Genomic DNA, 13,013 nt, shown 5'->3' on the forward strand with positions numbered 1-13,013 from the left:
AAATTAGATAACATCATCCATTTTCCACAATGATTAAATTAACCCATTTAAATTAATTCAGTGTGCATTTCTTTGTTTTTACATTGTTAAATTACAGTGTTGTCATCTAAAATGTATGGCAAAATTAGGGCTCTCCAATGCAACTTGCAAAATATATATGTACTTTTTTGGGACCTGTACATGATCTTGGCTTTGAATTACCCAATTATGACAAACATAGCTATCAAAAAGAAGGGATTTTCTCAAGAAAGGAATGTCAGTAAATATGCATACCTTTCTATGTGCACATTTTCAATTTGTATCCGACCATCAGTGGTTTCTTTTACCATTGGTCTACAAACGTCTTGGGGAGTGAGAGTACAGCAGAGTGACACAACTTTCAGACTTCCTTCAACCTGCTTTGCTAATATTGACATGAAGGATGGTTGTTGGGCAAATTTTAGCTTCAGCATGCAATGTTTTAGCTGCATAACTCCCATTAATGTTAAAAGGAAGCTGTGTAGCTAAAATGTTTCAGTATTTTGAAAGTAAAACTAAGTATTTGTTAATGCCTGCTCGTTTTCATCTTCAGTTTTTACCTCTGTTTGGATTATTGGCTCCTAAAGTTGTTTTAGCTTTGATTATGTAGCAGTCTCTTGTATGCTATGTATTCGGCTATTTGCAAGGAAACAGATAACTCTGGGTCAGTGTCTGCAGTTTGCTGCTGCTGGGCTGCTGCTTTCCTATAGGTAGATCTAGAGCCGTGGATCTCAACCTATTTACCATTGTGGGCCACATATGCAGTTCTCTGTGTTAGGTGGGCAGCATCCACACATCTATATACTACATGTTTGGCACTGAGAATGTTACATGGACCGCAGCTGTGTGCAGATTGGGCCACAGATGGCCTTTGGGCTGCGAGTTGAGAACCACTGGTCTAGAGGCTTATTTTCTCAGTATCGGGTAAGCTAATCTTTTGTTGGATTGCTAGGGCAGAATGCATTTTATGCAAGTCCCTCGCCTGTTGCACCTTACTGGTTCATTGCTCAGTCCCGTGAAGTGCTGAACATTGACCCCAATCCAGTAAAGGACTTTAAGAATATACATAAATTACACCAACTTCAGCAAGACTACTCAGGTGCTTAAAGATAAGCATGTGCTCAAGTGCTTTTGCTATATGGAGGCCTGAGTACTCGATACCTCTCAGGATCAAGCTTTTTTATATCTTTGCTTGGTGTTAAAATTGACTGGAATATCTGAACTGAGGTTGTAAATGAAGGAACTGCCTATTTAATCCCTTGCTTTTTCTGAATTCCTTTTCAGGATCCCCACTTGATGAAGTATGTATTGTTACCCAAAGTACATTATGGGTGCTATTGCCAATTGGTAGCGCTTAATTATTTAAGTCCTAGATTTTAATCATGATTTAAATCAGCAAGCAAGAAACCTTGATTTAAATCATCAGTATTAATCATATTTTGCATTTGTACATTTTAGTTACTTTCCTATAGAGTGGTTGATTCTCATTGGTTGTTAACCATTAAAATATGTTGATTTGCAACTAAATATAGTTTATTATACTAAATTTGAAACTTCTTTTGCTAACCAGGGTGATACACTATTATCTATATACATTTATTTAAATAAATAAATAAATATAGCTTAACTTACATTAATTCAGTCTTTTTACATTTTTGTTATGTTAGAAAGGGCAAATTATGAATTTTTCATTTTATGTGATGATTTTTTTTACTTGTGATTTATGTCAAGTTTTATTTGGATGAAAATTCAAATTTAATTAATGTACAAAACCAACTTTTTAAAAATTAAATAAAACTACTTTATGTTAAATATGCTGGATATATAAAAATGTTTATCCAAACATCTTTTGCATTTGAAACTAACATTTATTAAACAAAGGAAGTGTCTGTAGTTAGTGAATTGAACTGATTGTTTCTGGTCACTGTCTTTCAAGTTTTTAGAAATAGCAGATCTCATCCTCACACCTCGTTTTTATTCATAGACTGGAAGAGGAAACAAGCTTCTCTGCTTTTTCAACTCCCAAATGGTTTCTTAACTATGAATGAACAAATCCCAGAATAAACTGAAATGAAGAAACTATTCTCTCTGCACCTGCAGAAGAGGTTGCTGCTATCAAAAGCTGGTTTAGCACTTCAACAAATTCTGGTTCCAAGTGTTTAGCCAGTGACTTCCACCGTTGAGGGGTTTGACTTTTTAAACTTGGTAGCACGTGTACTGCTTAATATTATTTTTTTTGTATTTAATTTAAATGATTTTAACAGACTGTAATAAGTTTAGGCCTTAACATAGATTTTCAACTTAAAAATGAATTTTAAATAGGTATATTTTAAAAAAATACCTTGTATTTTAATTTAAATTTTAAAAAAGTAAAAAAAAATCATTTTTAAAAAAGAGGAAAAATCTATTTTTATCCACTGCAAAGTTTAGATTTGGTTGACATTGGAGAGGTCATGTTTATTTTTAATAAATAAAAAATGAAATTCCTGCCATGATCTAATGTGGAAGTTCCCTGAAAAAAAAATCCAGTTGAATGGGTGAGGGCTTGCTAATAGTATTCCAGTCAGACCATCGTTATGAAGAGATTAAAGACTGCTTCCCTAACACCTCACCTCAAACTTCTCTGGCAGCTGATTAATCCAGAACAGTTGAGGGCACTCATTTAGGGACCTGTGGCTGCAAAGGCTGTTGAGTTCCCAGTTATATCTGGTTGAACAAAGGTCTCCAATATGTGGGGTGCGCCCCCTACCCCAGGGGGATGTGGAGGAACATCTGGGGGGCATGGAGGGGCCATCCCTAACCGGAGTGGGGAGAGAGCACCTTCCAGCTCCTCCATGCCTCCCACCCCCAGCAGCATTCCTAGCTCCTGGCCCTGTCCCCAATCTTGGCGTGGCTCTGCTCCTCGCTAGGGGCAGCCCCGGCTGCGGCCCCGCTCCCAGCCCCGGCTGCGGCCCCGCTCCCAGCCCCGGCTGCGGCCCCACTCCCAGCCCCGGCTGCGGCCCCACTCCCAGCCCCAGACATACCTCTGGCTGAGACCCTAGCTTCTACCCCCTTACCCCTGTCTGCGTCCCTGCTCCCGGCCCTGGTGGAGAAGGGGGAGTGCGGACAGGGGTAAAGGGGGGCATGACCCTCACGTTTGGGGACCTCTGGTGTAGAAGCTTCCATGCTGATGATGCTCATTTTAAAAAAAAAAGTGTTAATTAAATTTGTGACTGAACTTCTTGGGAGAATTGTATGTGTCCTGCTCTGCCATATATTTCATATTATGGCAGTCTTGGATGATGACCCAAGAACACTTTCACTGCAGATTTCACAAAACGTAAAGACGGTACTGTGAGATTTCTAAAAATAGCTACAGCACTTGACCTAAGATTTAAGAATCTGAAGTGCCTTCCAAAATCTGAGAGGGATGGGGTTTGGAGCATGCTTTCAGAAGTTTTAAAAGAGCAACACTCCAATGCAGAAACTACAGAACCTGAACAACCAAAAAAGAAAATCAACCTTCTGTTGGTGGCACCTGACTCCGATGATGAAAATAAATGTGCATCAGTCCACACTGCTTTGGATCATTATTGAGCAGAACCCATCATCAGCGTGGAAGCATGTCCTTTGGAATGGTGGCTGAAGAATGAAGGGGTTTATGAATGTTTAGCATATCTGGCATGTAAATACCTTTGCAATGCCAGCTACAAAAGTGCCATGTGAATGCCTGTTCTCACTTTCAGATGACACTAAATGAGAAGTGGGTAGTATTTTCTCCCATAAAAGTAAACAGACTTGTTTGTTTTTAGCAATTGGCTGAACAAGAAGTAGGACTGAGTGCACTTTTTTTTTTTGAGTGCAGTTACATAAAATTCTACTTTTGTAAATTGCATTTTCATAATAAAGAGATTGCACCACGGTGTTTGTATGATGTGAACTGAAAAATACTATTTTGTTTCTTTTTCACAGTGCAAATATTTGTAATAAAAACAATGATATAAAGTGAGCACTGTACACTTTGTATTCTGTGTTGTAATTGAAATCCATGTATTTGAAAATGTAGAAAATTATTTAAATAAATTATATTCTGTGATTAACAGTGCAATTCAAACTGCAATTAATCACATTTTTTAATCCTCTGATAGTCCTAATTTAGAATGCCCTAAAAATAAGAAAAGTTGAGCTAGCATGACTTGTGTTGTGTGTGAGAGGTTAGTGCAACTCAAAATTGTCTGCATGGAAGGCTGCAATATTACCATCTTGGTCAAGTGTTTGAGTCTTCTGAAGCAATGTTATTGCTCAGAAAGGAAACAGTAAGTAAATTGGTGGGGTTTTTATTTTTTTTTATTTTCAGAGAACTTTAATAATAATAATTGTGACAATACCCCCAATTTGCAGTTTTCTCAATTAACCGGGGGGGAAATTAGTTACCTGCATTGCTGTTTTTGGAATCAGTTTTGCTGAGACTAGTGTCAAATCTTAGAGAGCACTTGTTCAATATTCTGGCAGTAATAAATAAAATAAAAGCTACAGTGAAGCTACAGAATGAAAACCAGTTTTTAAAGAATTTCTAATTTAACTTATTGGAACACATCTGTCTGTCCTTTCTGTTAATTTTTTCCCAGCCTTCTTCCTTAACTCTCTGTTCACCCACCAAAAGCTTTGTCCATGCCTTAGTCATTTTGGCTCCTCACTAAAGCAACCTTCTTCTTTCTCTGACCCTCTGCCTCCCTTCTGCCTACTAAAAGTACTGCTGCCAAAATCTCTTTCCACAGAGACCAGGTTCCTCACCTTGAAATTCTTCTTTGGCTCTTTGTCTCCTCTTGTATCACATCTCTATTCTTTGTCCAGTGTGTCTTCGACAGTATCTCTGCTCTCATAGTTTGCCAAGGGAGAAAAGCTTTTGGTGAAAGCTTTTTCACCAGTTGGCATCACTACTGTAAGCCCCCTAGTAGTAGGGGCTTATTTGATGTTCATAAAGAGCAACATGCACTATGGGGCTGCATAAGTAATTAGAACAACTTGAGACATGTCAGATTCAGAGGATGTGTTTTGAGGATGCTGAAAGCAGGGATGTAAAAAATTAGGTTGTAACTAACTTTTTGGGTTCAATTTAAAACACAGATCCTGCAAGAGGACCTCTGTGCATGGATCCTCTTGCAGTATCTGGGCCTAAATTATGGAGTCACTGTCATTGGATCCAAATGTATCAAGTGTACAAAAAGACAAGCCAAGGGCATTTTATAAAGATCTTTATAAAATATTCCTTTATTTTTAACACTTTACAAAATATGTACAGTTTAAAGTATGTACAATCGAATACACATTCTGCAACCATGAGTTTAGAACTTAGTGTTGGGATAAAATGTTCATTAAAATATTTGCTAGAATATTTTTCCTCCTAAGGTAAGCCAGTTTGAGATGCATACTATTCACGCTATTACTTTCAAACTACCAAACTGAATTTGATTACTGACATTGCCTGCATGCTACTTTTGCATGTTTCATGTTCATGCTGTATGTGATTGTTTAGATTTGTGTTTCTGTTGATTGATCTAAGGCCACACGAGAAAAAGATAATTAGCCTGACTGTGGACTATAGCCCATCTGTAAAAAAGATACATAACATAACTCATTAAACAAAAAAAAACTTACTGTGACTTTTTCATTATACGATAGGAATAAAAGACAGAAAAGAACATCAAGCATGGTACTTGAAAATATCAAAACTGGCACTGGCTTTGGCAATTATCCACTCAAAGCCTCCAGAAAAAAGCAGCAAAGAATACACAGAGCATCTTGCTAAAATTATATCTGGACAGGATCTTAAATGGAGATCAAAAGTTGAAGCATTAGAAGCTGAAGTCCTTAGATTACGTCAGGAGCTTCTTTTGAACAAGATCTGTCCAAGATTCTGCTTGGAAAATAGTAAGTCTCTGAAGTTGTTTTTGAATAACATCTATGTGCACTGCACTAACATTTGAAAGACAAAATATCAGAGTGTTTTTGCTTAACAATAGTTTTTTTTTGTTTTTTTTTTAATGCATGGGTAAAGGTGTCTTAAATGCAGGAATCTTTATTTTTGTTTTTTTCCAAAAAGTGTACAGTGGTGAGACACTAGTTTTAGTTATAACAGGAATTAATGTAAAAATTTTGAGATCTACTTAGTGTTGTTAAAAAAAAAAACTTTATTCACTTTATTCTCTAACCACATTAAACAGGCTTAAAAATCAGAATTTGGGCCTAATATGTGATATATTGATCTATATGAAAAAAAATTGTAGAGGATAATATCCTAATTTTCTAATGTGTATCTAATCTAAGAAGTTCTGAGACCAGAAATTGTGACTGGGGTTGGTGAGGAGGAAGTCTGAGTTGCAAGGTGCTGCAGTCTTTAGTGAAATATGCTGGTAGATTTCTGTGCCCCTGTCTATGATTTGGCTTACAGGACAGTCTGTTTTAAAAAAAAAATGTGGTCAGGTTTTATCTAGTGGCATTATTTTTTTCACACCAGTGTTTTTGTTTAACTTTTGTCTACGGGAGGAGTTTCCTTCCCCTAATTTTTGAAATGAGGAGGAGGGGATGAATTTGATTTTTCAGCTACCAGCCTTAATGGTGAATAGTTATTTGGATGGATTGATGTACAGATATAGCCTCCACCATAAAAATAGGCAATTTTATACTGTTAATCTCTCATCTGCATTCAGTGTTATTTGGGGTCTCCATTATGGCAGTTTCTGGACTTTTGTCCCTTTTTTGGTATATCTCTGCTTTCCTTCCTGTTATATTCCCAGCCTCCTTTCTCCGTACCCCGATCCCATACACACTACTCTACTTTAAGCAGTATTTCAAGAAGAGGAACTCTCAAGCTCACAGATTGCCAGTGATTGACTTAGTATTCTGAAGAGCTGAAAGATATGAATGTGGGAGGCTTATTATCAGGGTAGACTGCTCCTCTGTACTGGCTACAAAGGATATTGGAATTGGGGATGTGGGGTCTGCAGAACATGTCAACCAACTGGAAATGAAACCAGTTCACCTGGAACTTCTGCATTTCAAGCTTTGTATTTTACAGTCTTGTCCAGAGAGGTGTCTTACCTCCTCAATCAACCAGGGGCGAGGAGTGAAGCTCTGCTTTGAGAGGCACTATTAATTCTGAGACAGAGAAGAGCAGATGTGTTCTGGGTGATGGAGTCTCTATCAAGAGATATTGAGTTTCTCAGCCCTAGTTTAGTCACTGTGAAGGTGGTTCACATACCTGACCCTGATGATTGTAGCCAAGTTAGCCTTTGTTTCGTCCTTACATGGACTTGTGTCTCTTGCAGAAGAGTAGTCCCTTAATCTCCGCAGATCAGGCATCCAACTCCAGGCATCCAACTGGGTCATCAATACGCTTTATGAAATCTCACTGACTAGTACAAAAAAGTCTGGAGTTTTCCTTCATTGTGCTGTGCAAATGGGGGCATTTCCCCTTTTCATATGCTACCTATGAATTTTCTACAGTTCAGCCAGAAAAGAAAAATTATGTCACAATACCTAAAGCAGGGTGGGCAAACTTTTTGGCCTAAGGGCCACATCTTGGTGGTAAAATTGTAGGGCCATGAATGTAGGGCTGGTGCAGGAGGGGGTGTGGAGTGCGGGAGGGGGCTCAGGGCAGGGGGTTGGCATGCAGAAGCGGTGCGGCAGGGAGCTCAGGGCAGGGGTTCAGGGTGCAGGAGGGGTTTGGGATACAGGCTCCAGCCCGATACCACTTACTTCAAGCAGCACCGGGGTGGCAGCAGTGTGCAGTGGAGCTAAGGCAGACTCCCTGCCTGCCCTGGCCCAGCGCCGCTCCCGGAAGTGGCCAGCATGTCCAGCAGGGGCTCCTGGGGATGGGATGGAGAAGGGCAGGTGGCTCCGCCGTGTGCTGTCCTCGCCTGCGGGTACTACCCCCCACCCCTCGAAAGCTCACATTGGCAGCTGTTCCCCGTTCCTGGCCAATGGGATCTGTGGGAGGTGATACCTGCAGGGTGAGGGCAGCGCACGGAGCCCTCTGCCCCCCCCCGGGGGGGGGCTGCAGGGATGTGGTGCTGGCTGCTTCCGGGAGTGGCGCAGGGCCAGGACAGGTAGGGAGCCGCAGGCCATAGTTTGCCCTCCCCTGACCTGAAGAGTCAAATTCCATCACTTACTACTACGGGAGGATCTATGGATGGCTTCTTTGTGGGATTTCATGCCTCAGTGTTTCTAAAAGCCATCAAACCCTGTATATATTTCCAAGGTGAAACAATTTCAGGGAATTCAGTCTAATATTCAAAACACTGTACCACTGTTCAATAGCCACTCTTTCTTTAGAACTGCTTTAATTCAAAGTGGCACTCCTAGTTGTGATGATCTGAGCTAGGCAAGAAATGAGCTAGCTGCCTCTTGTAATTTTCCATTTATTACCTTTTATCCTAACAGTTTTGTCCTGAAAACTGTGCCAAGCTTCATTTCATGGAAGAATTCTGGTTTCATATTAATCAAGAGGTTTTTTCGCCTTTCTTCTGCTCAAACCTGAAATATGACAGATGGGATTTCTGGCAATTTTCCAGGGAAAAGGACACAAAACATTCAGGTCAGCTGACGGTCTCTCTTTGGTTTGGAGAAGCACAAAAGACAAAGTGGCTACATTTAGCGATCCTCTGAGGCAGGTTTCCTTACCCATCATTAATAAGAGCTCATCAAATCCAAGGATCATATTGCTGCTTGGCAAGAAAGTGAGTCAGTCCTTGTAGCAGACCTCTGAAAAGCTCACACCTGATATTCCAGCTCAGGAAGGTATTGCTAATCTTGAAATGGACAGAAAATTGCAGATTGGCTCCAATCCTTCCAGCATACGGTGAATGGAGTATTAGAGGGCAGATGATGTTGTATTTGAAGGGCTGTAATTCAGTTAGCCAACATGTATCTTAGCAAAGGTCGTCAAGGGGTACATTTCTCCCATCTACATTTTCTAATTTGGTTCATCTTACTATTCAGAGTAAATTGATATGAATTACTAGACACACTTGCTGTATTAAAAGGAATTTTTCTGTACCTCTAAAACAGGTTTGTTCTTTCTGCTAAGGCCCACAGATCCATGAGTACTCCAGTCTGCTTATAGCTTGGGGGCAGAATGAGAAAGGAACCAGGTAGGATTAGGGAAAAAACTGACTTCAGGGCAACCAGCCCCTGCTCTCCCACTTCCATTAGGGGAGTGAAGCCAGATGGACAGCGTGTCAGATGGAGAGCTTTTTGCTTTTAAGCTTTACCATACAATTTTAGATGTGTGCTCTCTCCATAATCATGGTAGCAATAGTTCTGTCTTTAGGGAAGAAGGAAATTCATTTATCTCTTCCTGGACAAACTTTTTGATTTGGGCTCTGGTTAGTGAGAGCAAAAGCAAGCACAGAGTCGGATGGTTCCTGGAATATCTTGGATTTAGGACAAACCCAGACACATGATGCCAAGGAAGCCAATCACAGGCCTGGGCTGAGGATGAACACGCTATTGCTGACTCTCCTAGTGTGGTGTCTTTTGTTTTTTGTTTTTGTTTTTTTGGTGAGAGATGGGATTTAAGAGGGGACAGGCACTCTTCTTGTGATGATGCGAGAAGCTTCTGCTCCCTCTTGAAGTTCTGCCTTGCAGGAGGAGTCTGTCCCTTCACTTGCAGCACTCACGGGAGGTGAGAGTGGGGGGAGAGAGCAGAGAGCTCAGCAGCACAGCACAGTGCTGCTCTCCCTCCCCCTCCTTCCTTTCTGTGGGCAAACGGGATGATTCCTGTGCACCTCCTCTCCCCTCACTGCAACACCCACCTTGTGAAGAAGGGATGGGGACAAGCCCCATTGCAGCTCCCCCAGACTGGTGCAGCGGTGGTGGGTATGAAGAATCCCAGAAGCTGTAGAAGAAGTGTAAGTGGTGGGGGGTGCAAAACTGTTTGGGGGGAGGGTGGTTGGAGGCCTGGTAGATGTGGGTCTGGGGGTGAGGTAGATGTGGAGGCTGGGTGAGGCATTGGTATGGGTAGTGGGCAGATGTGAGGGCTGGAGGACAGACAGTTGCTGTGACAGGCAATTGTGGGGGTGGAACAGGCAGGGCAGAAAAGGTGGGGGAGTAGCACTGTATGTAAGGGAGCAGTATGACTGCTCAGAGCTCCGGTACGAAACTGCAGAAAAACCTGAGTGTCTCTGGATTAAGTTTAGAAGTGTGAGCAACAAGAGTGATGTAGTGGTGGGAGTCTGCTATAGACCACCGGACCAGGGGGATGAGGTGCGTAAGGCTTTCTTCCGGCAGCTCGCAGAAGCTACTAGATCGCACGCCCTGGTTCTCATGGGTGACTTTAATTTTCCTGATATCTTCTGGGAGAGCAATACAGAGGTGCATAGACAATCCAGGAAGTTTTTGGAAAGCGTAGGGGACAATTTCCTGGTGCAAGTGCTAGAGGAGCCAACTAAGGGGGGAGCTTTTCTTGACCTGCTGCTCACAAACCGGGAAGAATTAGTGGGAGAAGCAAAAGTGGATGTGAATCTGGGAGGCAGTGACCATGAGTTGGTTGAGTTTAGGATCCTGACACAGGGAAGAAAGGTAAGCAGCAGGATACGGACCCTGGACTTCAGGAAAGCAGACTTCGACTCCCTCAGGGAACGGATGGGTAGGATCCCCTGGAGGACTAACATGAAGGGGAAAGGAGTCCAGGAGAGCTGGCTGTATTTCAAGGAATCTCTGTTGAGGTTACAGGGACAAACCATCCCGATGTGTCGAAAGAATAGTAAATATGGCAGGCGACCAGCTTGGCTTAACGGTGAAGATCTTAAACGGATCTTAAACATAAAAAAGAAGCTTACAAGAAGTGGAAGGTTGGACATATGACAAGGGAAGAGTATAAAAATATTGCTCGGGCATGTAGGAATGAAATCAGGAGGGCCAAATCGCACCTGGAGCTGCAGCTAGCGAGAGATGTCAAGAGTAACAAGAAGGGTTTCTTCAGGTATGTTGGCAAGAAGAAGAAAGCCAAGGAAAGTGTGGGCCCCTTACTGAATGAGGGAGGCAACCTAGTGACAGAGGATGTGGAAAAAGCTAATGTACTCAATGCTTTTTTTCCCTCTATCTTCACTAACAAGGTCAGCTCCCAGACTGCTGCACTGGGCATCACAACATGGGGAATAGATGGCCAGCCCTCTGTGGAGAAAGAGGTGGTTAGGGACTATTTAGAAAAGCTGGACGTGCACAAGTCCATGGGGCTGGACGAGTTGCATCCGAGAGTGCTAAAGGAATTGGCGGCTGTGATTGCAGAGCCATTGGCCATTATCTTTGAAAACTTGTGGCGAACGGGGGAAGTCCCGGATGACTGGAAAAAGGCTAATGTAGTGCCAATCTTTAAAAAAGGGAAGAAGGAGGATCCTGGGAACTACAGGCCAGTCAGCCTCACCTCAGTCCCCAGAAAAATCATGGAGCAGGTCCTCAAAGAATCAATCCTGAAGCACTAACATGAGAGGAAAGTGATCAGGAACAGTCAGCATGGATTCACCAAGAGAAGGTCATGCCTGACTAATCTAATCGCCTTCTATGATGAGATTACTGGTTCTGTGGATGAAGGGAAAGCAGTGGATGTATTGTTTCTTGACTTTAGCAAAGCTTTTGACACGGTCTCCCACAGTATTCTTGTCAGCAAGTTAAAGAAGTATGGGCTGGATGAATGCACTATAAGGTGGGTAGAAAGTTGGCTAGATTGTCGGGCTCAACGGGTAGTGATCAATGGCTCCATGTCTAGTTGGCAGCCGGTATCAAGTGGAGTGCCCCAAGGGTCGGTCCTGGGGCCGGTTTTGTTCAATATCTTCATAAATGATCTGGAGGATGGTGTGGATTGCACTCTCAGCAAAATTGCAGATGATACTAAACTGGGAGGAGTGGTAGATACGCTGGAGGGGAGGGATAGGATACAGAGGGACGTAGACAAATTGGAGGATTGGGCCAAAACAAATCTGATGAGGTTCAAGAAGGATAAGTGCAGGGTCCTGCACTTAGAACGGAAGAACTCAATGCACAGCTACAGACTAGGGACCGAATGGCTAGGCAGCAGCTCTGCGGAAAAGGACCTAGGGGTGACAGTGGACAAGAAGCTGGATATGAGTCAACAGTGTGCCCTTGTTGCCAAGAAGGCCAATGGCATTTTGGGATGTATAAGTAGGGGCATAGCGAGCAGATCGAGGGACATGATCGTCCCCCTCTATTCGACATTGGTGAGGCCTCATCTGGAGTACTGTGTCCAGTTTTGGGTCCCACACTACATGAAGGATGTGGATAAATTGGAGAGAGTCCAGCGAAGGGCAACAAAAATGATTAGGGGTTTGGAACACATGACTTATGAGGAGAGGCTGAGGGAACTGGGATTGTTTAGTCTGCAGAAGAGAAGAATGAGAGGGGATTTGATAGCTGCTTTCAACTACCTGAGAGGTGGTTCCAGAGAGGATGGTTCTAGACTATTCTCAGTGGTAGAAGAGGACAGGACAAGGAGTAATGGTCTCAAGTTGCAGTGGGGGAGGTTTAGGTTGGATATTAGGAAAAACTTTTTTACTAGGAGGGTGGTGAAACACTGGAATGTGTTACCTAGGGAGGTGGTAGAATCTCGTTCCTTAGAAGTTTTTAAGGTCAGGCTTGACAAAGCCCTGGCTGGGATGATTTAATTGGGGATTGGTCCTGCTTTGAGCAGGAGGTTGGACTAGATGACCTCCTGAGGTCCCTTCCAACCCTGATATTCTATGATTCTATGAATTGATGTGGGAAGTAGGAGGACGGGATTGATTTGTGGGATTTGGGGGCAGAATTAATTGCTGGGCAAAGGTGTGCAGATGTGGGGGTCAGAGGTCCTGTGCAGGGGTGAGGGGTGGGACAAAAATCACCTTATTCAATAAATCTGGGAGAGTGGGCAACACTAACTGTCTCTTGTGTGCACACACACACACACTGGGAATGGGCATGAGGAGTTCAAAAATCAAAAGACAGAGCAAAAGCCACAATAT

At 42.5% G+C, this 13,013-nt stretch overlaps 1 protein-coding gene across 1 annotated transcript in view; it reads left to right on the plus strand.

Moving 5' to 3' along the window:
* MEI4 (meiotic double-stranded break formation protein 4) overlaps positions 1 to 13,013 on the plus strand; it is a 132,430-nt gene that overhangs the window by 10,732 nt on the left and 108,685 nt on the right. The window contains exon 2 of the mRNA XM_073336649.1: positions 5,680 to 5,928. Coding sequence (XP_073192750.1) covers positions 5,680 to 5,928 — 249 coding nt within the window. The remainder of the gene's footprint in view (positions 1 to 5,679; positions 5,929 to 13,013) is intronic.

The sequence above is a fragment of the Lepidochelys kempii genome, chromosome 3 (genome assembly GCF_965140265.1).
Source record: "Lepidochelys kempii isolate rLepKem1 chromosome 3, rLepKem1.hap2, whole genome shotgun sequence".
In the NCBI taxonomy this organism is placed as follows: domain Eukaryota; kingdom Metazoa; phylum Chordata; order Testudines; family Cheloniidae; genus Lepidochelys; species Lepidochelys kempii.